General features: G+C 37.7%; 2 protein-coding genes across 3 annotated transcripts in view; both read left to right on the plus strand.

Moving 5' to 3' along the window:
* Positions 1 to 11,729, plus strand: part of LOC307065316 (solute carrier family 7 member 12-like) — a gene marked incomplete at both ends in the record, with an annotated part of 32,184 nt that extends 20,455 nt beyond the window's left edge. The window contains 2 exons of the mRNA XM_079722142.1: positions 11,207 to 11,318; positions 11,416 to 11,729. Coding sequence (XP_079578268.1) covers positions 11,207 to 11,318; positions 11,416 to 11,729 — 426 coding nt within the window. The remainder of the gene's footprint in view (positions 1 to 11,206; positions 11,319 to 11,415) is intronic.
* Positions 11,730 to 11,754: 25 nt separating this feature from the next.
* The window catches only part of LRRCC1 (leucine rich repeat and coiled-coil centrosomal protein 1), a gene marked incomplete at its 5' end in the record, with an annotated part of 33,280 nt that continues 27,749 nt past the window's right edge, over positions 11,755 to 17,285 (plus strand). For both annotated transcript variants that reach the window (XM_079722239.1, XM_079722240.1), the window contains 3 exons: positions 11,755 to 11,843; positions 14,099 to 14,304; positions 14,618 to 14,683. In XM_079722239.1, the coding sequence (XP_079578365.1) occupies positions 11,755 to 11,843; positions 14,099 to 14,304; positions 14,618 to 14,683 (361 nt within the window). The remainder of the gene's footprint in view (positions 11,844 to 14,098; positions 14,305 to 14,617; positions 14,684 to 17,285) is intronic.

Here is a 17,285-nt window from a genome sequence, read left to right on the forward strand (position 1 = left end):
TGGACACTGGGATACATGTATCTTTGTTAACTAGTGTTTTCATTTTCTTCAGATATATACCCAAGAGTGGAATAGCTGTATCATATAGTAGTTCTAGTTTTAGTTTCTTGAGGAGCCTCCATACTGTTTTCCATAGTAGCTGCATAAATTTACATTCCCACCAACAGTGTACTAGGGTTCCCTTTTCTCTACATCCTCTCCAACATCTGTTATTTGTGCTCTTTTTGATGATAGCCAGTCTGACAGGTGAAATGTGACATGTATTTTGGTTTTGATTTGCATTTCTCTGATGATTAGTAATGTTGATCATCTTTTCGGGTGCCTGTTGGCCCTCTCTGTGTCTTCTTTAGAAAAATGTCTATTCAAGTTTTCTGTATGATTTCTAATGTTGTACCAGATGTCTCTTAAACTGTCCTCATTTCTTTTTATTCTTTTTTTCTTTTTTCTGTTCATCTTCAGTAATTTCCACTATCCTGTCTTCCAGCTCACTGACCCATTCCTCTGTATCATTCAGTCTATGGTTGATTCATTCTAATGTATTTTTCATTTCAGTTATTGTATTATTAATCTCTGTTTGGTTGTTCTTTATATTTTCCACGTCTTTGTTAAAAACTTCTATCTTCACACTCTGTGCATTAATTTTTCTCCTGAGTTCTTTGATCCTCTTTACAATCATTTCCCCAAACTGTTTCTCAGATAGGTTGCCTATCTCTACTTCACTTAGTTCTTCTTCTGGGGGTTTATCTTGTTCCTTCATTTGGGACATGTTCTTCTGTTGCCTCATTTTGCCTAACTTGCTGTATTTATTACTGTGTACATGGTAGGTTGTTTACATTTCATGACATTTGCCAGCACCAGTGTCCATGTGGTAGAAAGAACTTTCAAAAACGGCTGTCACTACTGTCTATGTCCCCAGGGTGAGCTGCAGTTGCATCCTGCTTCTCCAGTAGATTCCCCCAGTAGGTCTGACCCAGATGCCTTTCAAATTACTGCTTCTGCCCTGGGTCCCTGGGCATGTACAATTTGGTGTGCACCCTTTAAGATTGGAGTCTCTTTCTCCCCCAGCCTCCTGGGACTCTGGGACTCCCCAAAGTAAGCCCACTGGTTTTTAAAGCCAAACGTTCTGGCAGCTTGTCTTCCCAGGGCAGGACCTCTGGGCTAAGAAGCCCAATGTGGAGCTCAGACCCTTACTCTTTGGGGAGAACATCTGCAATTATAATTATTCTCCTGTGTATGGGTTGCCCAGCTCAGGGTATGGGTCTTGTCTATACCACGACTCCATCCTTCTTACCCATCTCGTTGTGGTTCTTTATATCTTTAGTTGCAGAACATCTTTTCTGGTAGATTCTGGTCATTTTCATCAATAGTTGTCCTGTAATAGTTGTAATTTTGGTGTGCCCCAGAGAGGATGTAAGCTCAGGCTCTTTCTACTCTTGGCTGTCTATCATCTTGGCTGATATCTCAATAACAACTTAACTTTGATTGCATACAAAAACCCCAACCTTTTACTCCCCGCTTCCAACCTTTCATTTTGATGTCACAATTTACTTCTTTTTATATTTTCTAGCCATTAACAAATTATTGTAGCTATAGAAATTTTTAATATTTTTGTCCTTTAACCTTTACACTAGAGGTAAGTAGTTAGCATGCCACATTAAAATATCAGACTATTCTGAATTTGACTATATACTTACCTTTACCAGGGTGTTGTATGTTTTCATGTTACTAATTAGTGTCCTTTCTTTTCCTCTTGAAGAATTCCTTTCAGCATTTCTTGTAAGGCAGTTCTAGTGGTGATAAACTCCCTCAGCTTTTGTTTGAGAAAGTCTTTATCCCGCCTTCATTTCTGGAAGACAACTTTGCCAGGTAAAGTATTTTTGGTTTGCACTTTTTTACTTTCAGCACTTTCAATATGTTATCCCATTCTTTCCTGGCCCAGAAGGTTTCTGCTGAGAAATCTACTGATAGATTGATGGGAGTTCCCTTGTATGAGAGATTTTTCTTTTCTCTTGTTGCTTTAAAAATTCTTTGTCTTTAATTTTAGACAGTTTTATTATAGTGTGTCTTGGAGAGGAGTATTTTGGATTGAAATGTTCGAGTACTTATTAGCATTGTGAACTTGGATGTTTAAATATCTCTCCAGATTTAAGAAGTTCTCAGCCATTATTTCTATAAATAAGATTTCTGTTCCCCTTCTCCATCTCTTGTCTTTCTTGGACTCTAATAATTCATAGATTATTTCTCTAATGGTATCCTATAGTTCACGTAGGTTTTCTTCACTCTTTTGCATCCTCCATTCTATGTTCTCCTCTAAGTGGATAACTTCAAAGGACCTGCCTTCTAATTCACAGATTCTTTCTTCTGATTGATCCTTTTTGTTGTTGATACTCTCTACTGCATGTTTCTATTCATTCACTGTATTCTTCAGCTCCAGAATTTCTGTTTGGTTCTTCTTATTATTATTTCTATCACTGTGTCAAACTTTTTATTTTATTCATTTATTGTTTTACTGTTTTATTGCTTTCCTGATTTCACTGACTTGTCTTTCTGTGTTTTCTTGTAGCTCACTGAGCTTCCTTAGAACAGCTATTCTGAATTCTATATCTGGTAAGTCACAGACCTCCATATCTTTGGGTTACTGGGAGAGTATTGTATTCCTTTGGTGCTGTCATGTTTCCTTGATTTTTGATGTTCCCTTAAATCTTGTATTGCTATCTTTGCAGTTGAAGAAGCAGTCACTGTCTCCAGTCTTTAATGACTTGCTGTGAGATAAAAATCCCTTCTGTCAGACCTTGTAGAGATTCTGAATGTATGGTAAGCATTCAACAAAAATGATCAAGTAAGCTCATACTATTTGCAAAGTCACTTTCTTTTATACTATATATTACAATGAAGCCACTTTCAAAGATTATATAAGAAGTTATTTTTTATAAATGGCCTCATTTTTTTTACAGGAGAGCTGAAATACCTCGTAAAAATATCTTGTAGTTGAGGAAATATTTATCTGCCAACTATTAACCCTTTCCTTCCACACAGACACCAACATCACTACCTCTCCTGCCTCCACACAGTCACCATCCATCACTCATCACCACCTGACATATTATACATGTGTGTTTGTTTGCTTACCTCTCCTATGACTAGAATAAGAAAGTACTTTGTCCTGACTAGAATATAGAAGGTTTGACTGTTTTGATCCTTCATATAGTGGGTACTAGATAAATATTTGTTGCATTTTAGGGGGTCTAGAGATTTTGAGGCTGATAAAGGGAAAGGATAAGATCAGCTTGTGAGAGCACATACACGACTTACTTGGGCAGCACTCTTACTGGTTTGCAAGTGAGAGAAGTCACTCACATATGAGACTTCCCAGAGGCCATGGCAGGCCACCGGAAGGGAGGAAGGCAAGAAAATTCCTGGGGAAAGGAGAATCAGACAGAGGCTTGTGCATCTAGAAGATGTCACTCAGCAGCACAGCATGCAGTCTCTGGATCAGAGAGTTTCCAAGGGTAGCAGTGATGTAGAGTCTTTATTGCCCTGAGCTTACCTTACTTGAGCTAACAGATGTTGTGTGCAGTTTCGCAGGGCATGCAAAGCAGGCAAGTTCTAAATGGCTAAAATATGCTTATTTGGACTATATTTAAAACAATGGAATGTTTAAAAACTTGCTTGCTGGCTTTAGAGCTAATGGGTTTCAGCCTGCTGTGAGGAAGCAGACAACCTAGAGTCCAGTATACAGAGGTCATCTTTGGCTCCTTCACATACCATGTGTGAAATGAACAAAACATCATCACAAGTTAATTTCTCTATAGCTGATCCTGCTACAAAATTAGTGGAGGAATAAATGTTTGAATTGATGAATAAATATACATTGGGTAAATTAATACCTATAAACTGGTGGAAGAGCAGTAGCCTTACATAAATTTAATACTAGACTGGTTTGCATATATACTCAGGCCCAATATAGATATACTAATTAATCCTAATTGTGGTGTAATTAATCCTAATATGTGAGGTAATCCAACAGGTGTTTCACATATATTATCTCATTCAATACTATGGAGCTTATACTACAATATTAAATTGTTATCCTCATTTCACAGATAAGGAAATGTAGATTCTAAAAAAATAACACAACTTGCTAAAAACCATGCTGCAAGTAAGTGGAAGAGGGGGATCCAAACCTTTGCTCACTTGAATGCAAAGTTTACATTCTTTCCATTAAACTACAACTTCTTCCTTAGATTCATCTACAAAGTATTATTTGAGCTAAATAATATCATTGTTATACCTCCAGTGGAGACTTCTCCACCCAGAACCTTTGAAATCGTCCTTTCTTAATTAGCTGTGACTAACTTGTTCAGTGGCATAGACAATTTTTTAAAAAATAATTAACGTGTGAAACATTTTAACTCTGGCCTTCAAAGAGGTCACAACATTGCATAACAATTCACAAGTAAATCATTTTTAAAACCAAATTAGGTTTAATAATAAAACGCTTGTGGAAGGATGAGATGGCTAAATTAAGGCCATGTCACTGTTTGGGGAGGCTTTCAGGAATATGGAAGGAAAGTATAAAGACACAGCAATCGCCATGAAATTTTAAAATTATTTTTCAGGATTTAAAAAAAAAAAAAAAAAGGCCAAGCATGCAACTCCTGAAGGCAATAGGATTCTTCTTTGTAAACGTTTTAATGTTTAGTGCCACAATAGGGGCAGGAATCTTTGTCTCCTAAAGGGGTATTGAAATATTCCTCACTGAATGTAGCTGTCTCCCTGAGAATTTGGGCTGCTTGTGCTGTGCTGACTTTGATCTCCACTCTCAGTCACACAGAGCTGGGGATGACCTTTCTTAGAAGTGGAGCACAGTATTATTTCCTCAAAAGACTTCTTGGGAGTTTCTGGCCTTACATTTAGGTCTTTAATCCATTTTGAGCTTATTTTTGTGTATGGTGTTAGGGAATGATCTAATCTCATACTTTTACATGTCCCTGTCCAGTTTTCCCAGCACCACTTATTGAAGAGGCTGTCCTTTCTCCACTGTACATTCCTGCCTCCTTTATCAAAGATAAGTTGGCCATATGTGCATGGGTTTATCTCTGGGCTTTCTATCCTGATCCACTGATCTATCTTTCTGTTTTTATGCCAGTACCACACTGTCTTAATTACTGTAGCTTTGTAGTATAGTCTGAAGTCAGGGAGCCTGATTCCTCCAGCTCCGTTTTTTATTCTCAAGATTGCTTTGGCTATTCGGGGTCTTTTGTTTTTCCAAACAAATTTTGAAATTTTTTGTTCTAGTTCTGTGAAAAATGCCAGTGGTAGTTTGATAGGGATTGCATTGAATCTGTAGATTGCTTTGGGTAGTAGAGTCATTTTCACAATATTGATTCTTCCAATCCAGGAGCATGGTATATCTCTCCATCTATTTGTATCATCTTTAATTTCTTTCATCAGTGTCTTATAATTTTCTGCATACAGGTCTTTTGTCTCCTTAGGTAGGTTTATTCCTAGATATTTTATTCTTTTTGTTGCAATGGTAAATGGGAGTGTTTTCTTGATTTCATTTTCAGATTTTTCATCTCACACCACTCAGAATGGCCATCATCAAGAAATCTAGAAACAATAAATGCTGGAGAGGGCGTGGAGAAAAGGGAACACTCTTGCACTGCTGGTGGGAATGTGAATTGGTACAGCCACTATGGAGAACAGTATGGAGGTTCCTTAAAAAACTAAAAATAGAACTACCATATGACCCAGCAATCCCACTACTAGGCATATACCCTGAGAAAACCATAATTCAAAAAGAGACATGTACCAAAATGTTCATTGCAGCTCTATTCACAATAGCCCGGAGCTGGAAACAACCTAAGTGTCCATCATCGGATGAATGGATAAAGAAGATGTGGCACATATATACAATGGAATATTACTCAGCCATAAAAAGAAACGAAACTGAGCTATTTGTAATGAGGTGGATAGACCTAGAGTCTGTCATACAGAGTGAAGTAAGTCAGAGAAAGACAAATACCGTATGCTAACACATATATATGGAATTAAAAAAAAAAAAAAAGTCATGAAGAACCTAGGGGTAAAACGGGAATAAAGACACAGACCTACTTGAGAATGGACTTGAGGATATGGGGAAGGGGAAGGGGAAGCTGTGACAAAGCAAAAGAGAGGCATGGACATATATACACTACCAAAGGTAAGGTAGATAGATAGTGGGAAGCAGCCGCAGAGCACAGGGAGATCAGCTCGGTGCTTTGTGACCGCCTGGAGGGGTGGGATGGGGAGGGTGGGAGGGAGGGAGATGCATGAGGGAAGGGATGTGGGAACAGATGTATATGTATGACTGATTCACTTTGTTATAAAGCAGAAACTAATAAAAAAAAGAAAAAAAAAGAAAACTAAAAATAGAACTACCGTCTAATAAAAAAAAAAAAAAAAAAAAAGACTTCTTGGATCCTCTGTTACTTTCCTCAGTCTTTGGATCAAACCTTTTGTTTATCCCTTAAGAATGGCTGCTCAAATCTTATTACCATCTGGCGATATATTTCGGCCTTTCTTTGCCAGGTTCTAGGTGTCCGTGGAGCGTAGGTGGGGAAGCAGTGAGGTTAGACAGGAAAAGACTGTGAAAAAAATAATTTTATAAATTTGTTTTACTTTTTACTTGAGTGAGCAAAGTTTCTCATCGATGGTGACCATCAAGAACTTGAAGAAAAAAAAAGGGTCATGAAGAACCTAGGGGTAAGACGGGAATAAAGACACAGACCTACTAGAGAATGAACTTGAGGATGTGGGGGAGGGAGAAGGGTAGGCTGTGACAAAGTGAGAGAGTGGCATGGACATATATACACTACCAAACGTAGAATAGGTAGCTAGTGGGAAGCAGCCGCATAGCACAGGGAGATCAGCGCAGTTCTCTGTGACCACCTAGAGGGGTGGGATAGGGAGGGTGGGAGGGAGGGAGACGCAAGAGGGAAGAGATATGGGAACATGTGTATATGTATAACTGATTCACTTTGTTATAAAGCAGAAACTAACACACCATTGTAAAGCAATTATACTCCAATAAAGATGTTAAAAAATAAATAAATAAAAGAACTTTCTGCAAAAAAAGAACTTGAAGAGATCATCATTAAAACTTTTTGCATTAAAATTTTATAGTCATTTCAAATATAAAACCTTTTTCATCTTCAAAATTAATTTTTGAAACCATATACATTTTAGAATAATTTTGTCAAGTTCTATAAAAGATTCAGTGGGGATTCTCATGATGGAATTTTATTTGAAGTGTATTTGGGGAAAATTGACATCTTCATAATAATGATTAAAGGTTTCTCTTGATTAAACTTTTTGATAAACTTCAGTTTCTTACACAAAATTTTGCATACTTCCTGCTAGACTTATTCCACAGCTTACAATTTTTGTTGCTATGTTGATTCAGAAAATCCAAGAGAATCTATGAAGAAAATTATATCTTATGCAAATAAAAGCAGTTTAATATCTTCTTTTTAAATTCTTAAAACATATTTTTCTTTCTTACAGCATTGGTTCTAGTTCATTTTAAAAATAGAGCAGGAATCCTTGATTTGCTCATGACTTTAATGAGAATACTTCTAATGTTTCATATTAAGTATGATGTTTGCTGTAGGTGTTTAGAAAATGCTGTTTAGTTACAGCACCATCGTCTACCCTTCACTTGCTAAGATTTAAATTATGAAAGAAAGAATATTGAATCTACTAAATGACCCTTGCTTCATTAAGATAATTATGCTTTCTTAATCAACTAATGTAGGGCATCTTTTTTAGCTTAATGAGTCTTCCCTCTTTTTTTCTGTTAGTCTAACAGTTTCTCCATTTTATCTTTTTGAAAAACGAACTCTGTTTTGTAGATTTTTCCTAGTGTTTTTCTAGTCTCTAGTTCTCTTTCTGCAGGAGCCCATAGTCTTATACTCCCTCTGGTGTCCGACTGATGTACTAACTAGGGGCCAGGATGGAAGGCAGTTCCACTGCTCTCCTGCTTTCCTGTGGAGAAGCCTCAAGCCCTAGCCTTCTCCCAACCTAGCAGAGCTGTGCCTGGGTGCACAGAAAGGCTCTCATCCCTTTTCCTTTGTACTTAGCTGCCCCAGCAAACTATGCCAAAATCAGCCCCACTGCCAGTGCCATGAAAGGCTAGGACGTTCTGGCATGCTTTACCCAGTGTTTAGAGGGGGTGGTGCATACAACTAAGTAACTAGAATTCATGAGTGATGCAAATTTTTTCAAAGCCAGAAATCACAAAGGGGACTGATCTTATGCTCCCATGCCATTGACCTGATGTTCTGCACTGGTATCTGAATGTATCAAGTCATCATAAAATTTTTAAAGCTTTGGGTTTTATTTTGAAAAAAGCTTATATATTTTTAGATGGTTAAAAAGCCACATGATGCCTTTGTGTATCTTGTCTGAGAAATTAGCATAAAAGTGCTAGTTGATTCTAACAGAAAAAGACAAACGTAAATAACAGGATTAATATCACCATTACATTTTGGTCTCACAGGAATGCGGTAAAACACAAAAGGATATTCAAAAAATATCAATGAAGAAAAAGTTAACAACTATAGTTGCCTTCTACCCTGCATCCAAATCAGTCAACAAAGTTTATGAAATCTATGTTATTAACTTCTCCTCAGGTATTTTTCTCTCCCATCAGTCCCACCCCTAGGGCCTTTGTCCAGGCCTTCATTTTTCTCAGCTGGTTTACTGCAACTGTCTCTTAACGCCTGCTGCCAATCTTTTCCCTCCAATCCAGCCTCCATTCAGTTTCTAGACATGTTATAAAACACAAATCTAATCCTGTCATTTTCCTGCCTAAATACTCATCTTGTTTTCTTGCATATCCTCTCAATCTCACTCTCACAGCTGCTGCAACCACCACCCCATCACTCCATCATCACCTTCCTTCAGACCAACTATCAACTAACCTGACCATGGCAGGTTCATCAAGATCTGACCCAAGCCTAACTTTCTATCCTCATCTCCTGCCTTCTCTTGCACACATACACCCTCACCACACATCAGCATTTCTAAACAACTTGTCATTTACAGAATAGATACTATTCTCTCTACCTCCCCAGCAATGCCATCTCACCAGCCCCAGCCTGACTGCCTATCTCATACTTGATGTCACACTGGTAAGACTGATTCCAGATATATTGCCCATTTTGCACCCATGAATACATCATAGATATCATGTAAAGCAAGTCCAAGGCAGATTGAAGTACAGTTTAAAAATATAAAATAAAACTGCAGAATGTAGTTATTGAAAAGAGTTGATTACAGATTATTCACAGTTACAATTATTTACAATTACAACCTATTAATGACAGGTTTTTTGAATTTTAGAACTGAGATCTCCTATAGAAACTACTTTAATAATTTTTGTTTTGCAGATAAAGAATTAGAAGCAGAACTGCAGGTTTCTAAGCACTTGTGATTTTAACAGGCAAATAATAGAAATACAAATTCATCAAATTATCATTCTGAAAAAAAACAATCAACCTTTAAGTGCTGAGGTAACCCAGATACAATCTATATTTTTAAACTCTACTAACTATAATAAATATCTTGATTAATTAATTTAATTAATTATAATTAATTACATAATTTTGGAGGAAATATCCAGTACATTTAATATCATTGCAGAATGACTTGTTTCTTATATCAGTTGTTTGTTTTAGGTTAGACCATAATACTTATCTTCATTGAAAACATCTCTATTTTAATTGATATTCAGTTATCGTATTAATGACTTATCTGTCATCTAATCCTATCTCCTCCAGAACAAAACAAAACCCTTTATTTAGCTCCTATTTCTGTTATTTGGCAATTTGCACTGGTTCAGCTAGCTGCTTCCGGGCTCATGCATGCATCTGTGTGTCCTTAGCTGGGGTGACTTGTTTCTGCTACATGTAGCTTGCTCAAATGGCAGCTCAGGCAGTCTTCCAAGAGAGGGAGCAGAAGCGTGCAAGACGTCCTGAGGCCTAGCACTAGATGTCTTGGGACTAGCACTAGAATTCCAATGAATTCTATTGACCAAAACAAAAACTAACATGTAAGCCCAGAATCAAGATCCAGTAAAGAGTTTGTACCTCCACCTCTTGTTAAAAGGAGCTGCAGACACATGGTAAAGCATGCAGCTATAGGAAATAGTGAATTGTGGATACAAGTTTTAGAATATATTAGGTACAGCTAAACAATAGGAGACTAATGACAGTTATGTTTGGATATATCTTCAACATTAGAAAGTTAGGCCTTTATTTGACGGCCAATGTTGACACAAATAATCAATAAATGATCTATAATAAAAATAGGAAAGAGTTTTATTCCAGCCAAACTAAGAACTATAGCCCAGGGGACACAGATTCAAGAAGTACTTGAATTATGTTCTGCTGGGCAACAAAACGGGGAAAGCAAAAAACAGCAAAATTATATAAATTGTCAAGAATTGGGCTTGGAGCTGGTAAGAAGTAAGGGTGTTTGTTAAGCAAGGTTAGGTTGGGGTCTGAAATGGTTGCATAGTTATAAGTGGAGACTTTGAGACCATAATGTTGCAGCTGGCAGATGCTAGCAGATATTGTTTTGAAAACAGCTGGTGGTGTCCTTGAGTTTGATGCAGTTCAGAAAATTCAAGTTCTGGAAGATGCAGGAATGTGTTTGAAACCACATCTACAAGGCCTCTCAGCTCCATTTTGAATGCCCGAATCAGTTAATCCATTTTGATTTTTAAACGCATTCTTTCCTTTAATGGTTAAAGCAGATGTACAATGCATGTTTGATGTAAGGTAGGCTGTTCCAGTTAGCATAAAGCCAAATCATCTATAAGCCAGAATGACTTCCCCATGCCTCAGTACGTGAAAATTTCTTCCGTCACTAGTGAGGAACCATGGAAGATTTTAGTTTAGGATAGTGACTGGTCCAGGGTTGAGATAAACATTTTGTCTCCATTTAAAAATATTCCCTTGACTCAGAAAGCAATGTAACCAGGAGGGTTCTTGGACCTTATTTGGGTATTGTTCTCCTACCTGGAATGCCATTCTGTCCAGAACACACTGTGAGCTAGCAAGACTCTGCTCAGTGATCTATTGATGACTTCCTTTTATAAAACATTCCCACTACCCACAGGAATATACAGTTGGCTTACATGCTTCTGTGCTATTCCTAGCACTGGCCCTGCTGCACAGCAATTCTGTTTCCTGCACTGAACTGTGAATGCTTCCAGGAACGAGAATGGGCTTCATCTTATTCCTCACTGCATAGGGAGGTGCCTGGCACAAGTAAGGCATCCAGTAGACGCAATAACCTGGGGGAACAACTTATAGGTCTGTAAGTCTACAGGTCTGTAAAAACAAACTGTTGTGAGATCGCCTTCAGAAGTCAGTCGCCTACAACGCAAAAATCATACAGAAGAGCCACAAAGGAAAGACGCATTCCTTCCCCAACCACCAGAGGCCAAGCAAAATGTTTCGCTTTACGGCAAGTCTCAGGAGTCGCGCCGTAGATACCGTAAAAGGGAGGGAAGGCCTCGTTGGGGAAGCTCAGGCTTCTGGCTTTGCGACACCGTCGGGGCGGGAAAGTGCCGGCTGTCGGTTGGAGCAAGGGTCCTCGGCCCGCCCCCTAGGGCCGGACTTCCGCGCACCCGGGAGGCGTGCTCCGGTCTATCAGACCCAGCGCTGGGCGCCGGTTAAGACCCACCTCTGCGTCGCCGGTGCCATGGAGGCGCCGGTGGAGCCGGAAGTCGAGAATGAGGAAGACGAGAGCAGCTGCGGGGATCTGTGTTTCATGGACAAAGGCCTGCGGAGGTAAAGGGCAGCTTTACCGGAGACCGCACGGCAGGGGCCGTGGGCAGCAGGCGGCCTCGGTGGAGCGGAGGCGCGGGGCAGCCTTACCGAGACCGCACACGAAGGCGTCTGGCTGTCGCCCGCCGTTCTCCGCCACAACTGCGCTGCTGAAGTGCCAGATCGAAATCCAATGCGCCCCCTTTCCTTTCCTCCAGAGACTAATGAGCACCCTGGAAACTGCCCCACGTCCCGGTTCCCTGCCGGCGTTTGACCATCCTCCCTTCTTCGCTGGTTCTCCTTTCTTTGCTGGCAGTTATTTCTTTGCTTGCCCTGTAATTGTTGGTCTTCGCGGGTTCTGTCCTCTCTCCTTTGCTCTTTCTCTGTGACAGAAAGTGGCAAAGTAGTATCTCTGGCAGCTGTAAAGCAAGAGTTTGCTGCTCTTCATTGGTTTTGCCTTGATTGTCTTAGCTCCTGGTCTAATTACTTTGCAGAGCCCTGTGATACATATACTGTTATTATACTTCTTGAAAATACTAAACATAACATATTTAGTTCACTGCTTTCCTCTTTAATGCAGCCCAAATTTGTTCACGAAGAACAAATTTCTTCTTACCCTGTGATTAGCCACACTAAGCTACAAGCGGGCAGTTCCATAGTAGGCTTCTCTGTGCCTTTCCACACACTGTTCCTTTGTCGCCTGCCCTCTTTGTGCACCTTGCTGATAATTAAAGCAACTTGTTCTGGATCCTCATCTAAAATTTGCCAGAAAGCCCCAGGAAGGTGTCTTTCAAAAGAATATTTATGTTTATATTTAATAATAGTTGCCATTTACTGAATGCCATTTATGTGTGCATGTTACATATATTATCACAAATCCTCACAACAATTCTGCAAGGTAGTAATTTTACGAGGGACAGATCTGAGAGTCACAGGATCTTTATAACTTTCCCAACATCATGCAGCTGGTGGATTAAGTTTTAATTCAAAACCATTTCTATCTAATTTCACTGTCTGCTTTTTCGGCTATACTACATTATACGCACAATAGTAATTTCCAGAAACCGAAATGCTTCAGAAAATAGATGGCTGCCATTAAGAGCATGTGTTAATAGCATAAGGTCTGGCACTAAATAATAGCTCAGTAAATGACAGAAGCAAGATAATTGGAAAATATTTGAAACAGTCACATTTAGAGATTGCTAGTTTGAAATTTAGAAATGCTTTATCTTTTTCTGCCAGGGGTTCTTATGTGCTTCCGTCTGAAGACTAAAGGATAAGTTGAATGACCTTGTGACTTATTCATACTTTCCGTGTTTTAATTTTAAATTTGAGATTCTTAATGCAAATTTGGAAGCAAACTTGAATTCCTTGTTTTCCCTCTACTCCCTGACTGCTAAACTTCTCATTTTCCTGCTACTAGATTTCCTACAGCTTTACTATAGCTGCTATAGAACATAGAACAGATGCCAATGACATTGTGTGTCCCAGTTCAAGCATCTCTGAATTATGTGCACTGTAGATTATATTCCTGGAACTCCTATCTTCAGAAGAGGTTCCAGTTAAAAATAGCAGTAATTGACAGAATGAAGAGATGAGTTCCATTTAGTGGAGATGCTTTCCAACTTTCAGCAAGGGAGGACAGGGACTGTTTCACTACGAATAGCAATAACTAATGGTTTATTTTGAAATCAACTACATTCTGGGTAAACAGACATAGCAGACAGTGAAGAGAATAAGATTGTAAACTCCAGTGCCAGATCTGTATTTATACTGGCTCAATTTGGTAATAGCTATAAGAATTTGGACAAGTTGTTTAATTTCTGTAAACCATGGCATCCTTAGATACCTACTGCTTGGAGTTGTTGTGAGGATTAAATGGGCAGAGGAAACAGGTTTAGAGAGGTTAATTCATTTACTCAAGTAACATAGCAAAAGTGGTAGAGTGCAGATTTGAACTTGGGGTGTTATGATTCCAGGAACTGACTTTACAAATAACTGCTTTCACTCAGTGCTGATGACTTTGTTTGCATATAAAAGCTAGAAATGCCTGGTATCCCTTGCCTCTCTTGATAATGGTCCAAAATACTGGTTAGTTGTAAGAAGCACTATACCTTATGAGACATTTCAAGGCTACCACAAGTAGGAAGGATTTTATTATAGAATGAAGAGAGCACATACTTACTATCTACATGCTGTTTGGTTAATTTTAGTTATTTGGTCATGGTTTTTAAATCCATTTTTTACTTGTTTTCGATAATACATATTTTCCTTTGTAGCATATCAGAGTTATCTTTAGATTCAGCCCTTCGTGCTATCAATCTTCATTGCAATAACATCTCGAAGATCAAAGCCATGGATCACATTTGGAATTTACAGCATCTAGATCTGTCATCTAATCAAATAAGTCACATTGAAGGGCTAACCACACTGACAAAACTACGTACTTTAAACTTATCCTGCAATTTGATCACAAGAATAGAAGGTTTGTAACTGATTTTCATCTAATACTTTGCATAAGGGAGCTGATTTAAGTCCATATTTCATCTTCTTCCCAAAAGAGTGGGATAAGTATTATCATAAACTTTTCAAAACTGACCCTAAAACTCTATATAAAAAGTTTTCTTCTAGAAAAGTTATCAATTTTTAAAAAATTATTTTATAAAATACCAACAGAATTGATTTCACTGTTATCAGACTGTAGATTTGCTTCAGAGCAATCTGAAATAGTATTGTAATACTATATAACTCTAATTAATTGATTATTTAAATCTTATAATGGCTTTATTTTGTTTTAGGACTTAAAACACTAACTAATCTGACTAGACTGAATTTATCTTATAACCACATAAATGATCTTAGTGGTAAGTAGATATGCTTATGTTTTCTATAATGCTGAGTATTTGCCATGTATAATGAGTTAGACTGAGCTATGCATGTTGAAGAACTGAATAATCCAATTTTTGACCACAAATCTTATCTAGAGGGTGTTTCTCAGTCATATTTGTTTTTTGTTGGTGCTAAAGCTACAGCTGAATAAAAAACTAGGAATAAAAACCAGAGTAATCAGTAACAGAAAAAACTTGGTTAGAAAGAACCTACTTCGGGAGAATAATGTTTTAATCTTAGATAATTAATATACTATTATGTAGAGAGGAATAGTTCCAGCAGAACTTTTTACAGTGATGAAAATATCCTGTATCTGTGCTATCTTGGATGGCAATCAGTAGACAGATATGGCCTTTGAGCACTTGAAATGTGGCTAGTACACTGAGGAACTGAATTTGTAATTTTATTTAATTTTAATTAAATTTTTATTTAAATTTAAAAAGTCACATGTGGCTAGTGCTACCATATTGGACAGTGTAGGTATATAACATTCCAAAGGCTATAGCAAACTAACAATCAAGGTTTTTTTTCTTTCAAAGATTTATTATTATTTATTTATTTAATTTATTTTTTTGGCTGTGTCAGATCTTAGTTGAGGCATGCGGGATCTTTTGTTGTGGTGTGTGGGCTTCTCTCTAGCTGTGGCGTGCAGGTTTTTCTTCTCTAGCTGTGGAACGTGAGCTCCATAGTTGTGGCACGTGGGTTCCAGAGCACATGGGCTCTGCAGTTTGTGGCATGCGGGGTCTCTAGTTGAGGCGTGCGAGCTCAATTGCTGTGGCACGCGGGCTTAGTTGCCCCGCAGCATGTGAGATCTTAGTTCCCTGACCAGGGATCGAACCCGTGTGCCCTGCATTGGAAGGTGGACTCTTTACCACTGGACCACCAGGAAAGTCCCAGGCTTTTTTTTTTTTTTCTTTTTGACTTTACCGTATATAAGAAGGTTAAAACTTGTTAATCTTTTAATTGATTAAAGTGATACACTGATAAAATGAACGGAGTTTTATGATAATTCTTAAAATTATCTGTCAGAACTAGCAGAATTTCTCTAATTATCTTCATAATCCTTATCAATATTTGAAACAGTCTTATTATTTGTTTGTTTTTCTTCCCTGCTAGAAAAATACAACCCTATGCCAGGTATTTAGTACACAAAAGAATAAAATACAATGACCTAGTCCCTACCCTTAACCAAAGTAGCAACAGTATTTTAATTTTTAAAAACCTTTTTCCCCAAAAATGTGAAAGTATTAGAATTGAGTATTAACTGTAGCTCTGTCTCTGCTGTGTGATGCTGAGCAAAGTATATTGTTCTTTGGATGCAATTTCCTTAACTGAAAAGTGTGAATTTTGGATAATATAGTTCATTCAATTTACTTCTATAGTGATGAAAAAATAACAACAACAAATAGATAAAGTTCTTATCACAGGGCTTACATTGTAATGGGGAAGTAAAACAAATAAATGAGATCATGTCAACCTCCCCCCAAAAATAAGCAAAAGATTTGAGCAGACCCTTCCCCAAGAGGATATCCAAGTTGCAAACAAGCCCATAATTTAAAAAAATGTTTAGCATCCTTAGTAATTAAGGAAATGCAAATTAAAATCATAATGAGATTCCACATCATACCTACTAGAATAGATACACTTTTAAAAACTTAAAATACAAAACGCTGGTGAGATAGTGGAGCAACTAGAACTTGCATACATCGCTGGTAGAATTCAAAATGGTAAAACTACTTTGGAAAACAGTTTGAAGGTTTCTTATAATGTTAAACAAATACTTAGCATATATCATGCACTTCTACTTCTAGTTGTTTACCTAAGAAAAATGAAAATATGTCTAATCAAAGACCTGTACATGAATGTTAACATGATTATATCACTTTTTAATATAATCATGTTTACATGATTATTCATAATCTCCAAAAACTAGAAACCACCCATTTGTCTATGACCTGGTAAATGAATAAACAAATTGTGATACATCCACAGGATGGAATACTACTTGGCAATAAAAAGGAATGAACTATTGATATATGCAACAACATAGATAAATCTAAAAAGAATTATGCTAAGTGAAAGGAGCCAGACACAAAAGATTACACTGTATGATTCCATGTATATGATATTCTGACAAAGCCAAAGATACAGGGGCAGAAAAGAGATCATTAGTTACCAGGGGTTGAAGATGAGGAGAGAAGATTGATTTACATAGGGACACAGTGATTTGGGTGATGAAAATGTTCTGTGTCTCCATTGTAGGGGTTACATAACCGTATATGTTTGTTAAAACACATCAAACTCTACTGTATATATTTTCTGCAAAACTATAAGTTCTAATAGATAATTCTTAGAATGATAATATTTTATATGTTCAGAAACACTTCAGTAAGTAAATAATGACAGTTCATACAATTAAGAGCATGCAGAAACACTAAGGTGTGATCAAGCTTGCCATGATAAAGGCAGAAAGAAGGCTACTGTGGCTAGAGCATAGCAAATGAGTGATTAATGTGCTTAAAAAGGAGATAACAAAACAGGCAAAAGTCAGATCACATACAGCTTCATAAGCAGGGT

Source organism: Hyperoodon ampullatus, assembly GCF_949752795.1.
Source record: "Hyperoodon ampullatus genome assembly, chromosome: 17".
Lineage (NCBI taxonomy): Eukaryota > Metazoa > Chordata > Mammalia > Artiodactyla > Ziphiidae > Hyperoodon > Hyperoodon ampullatus.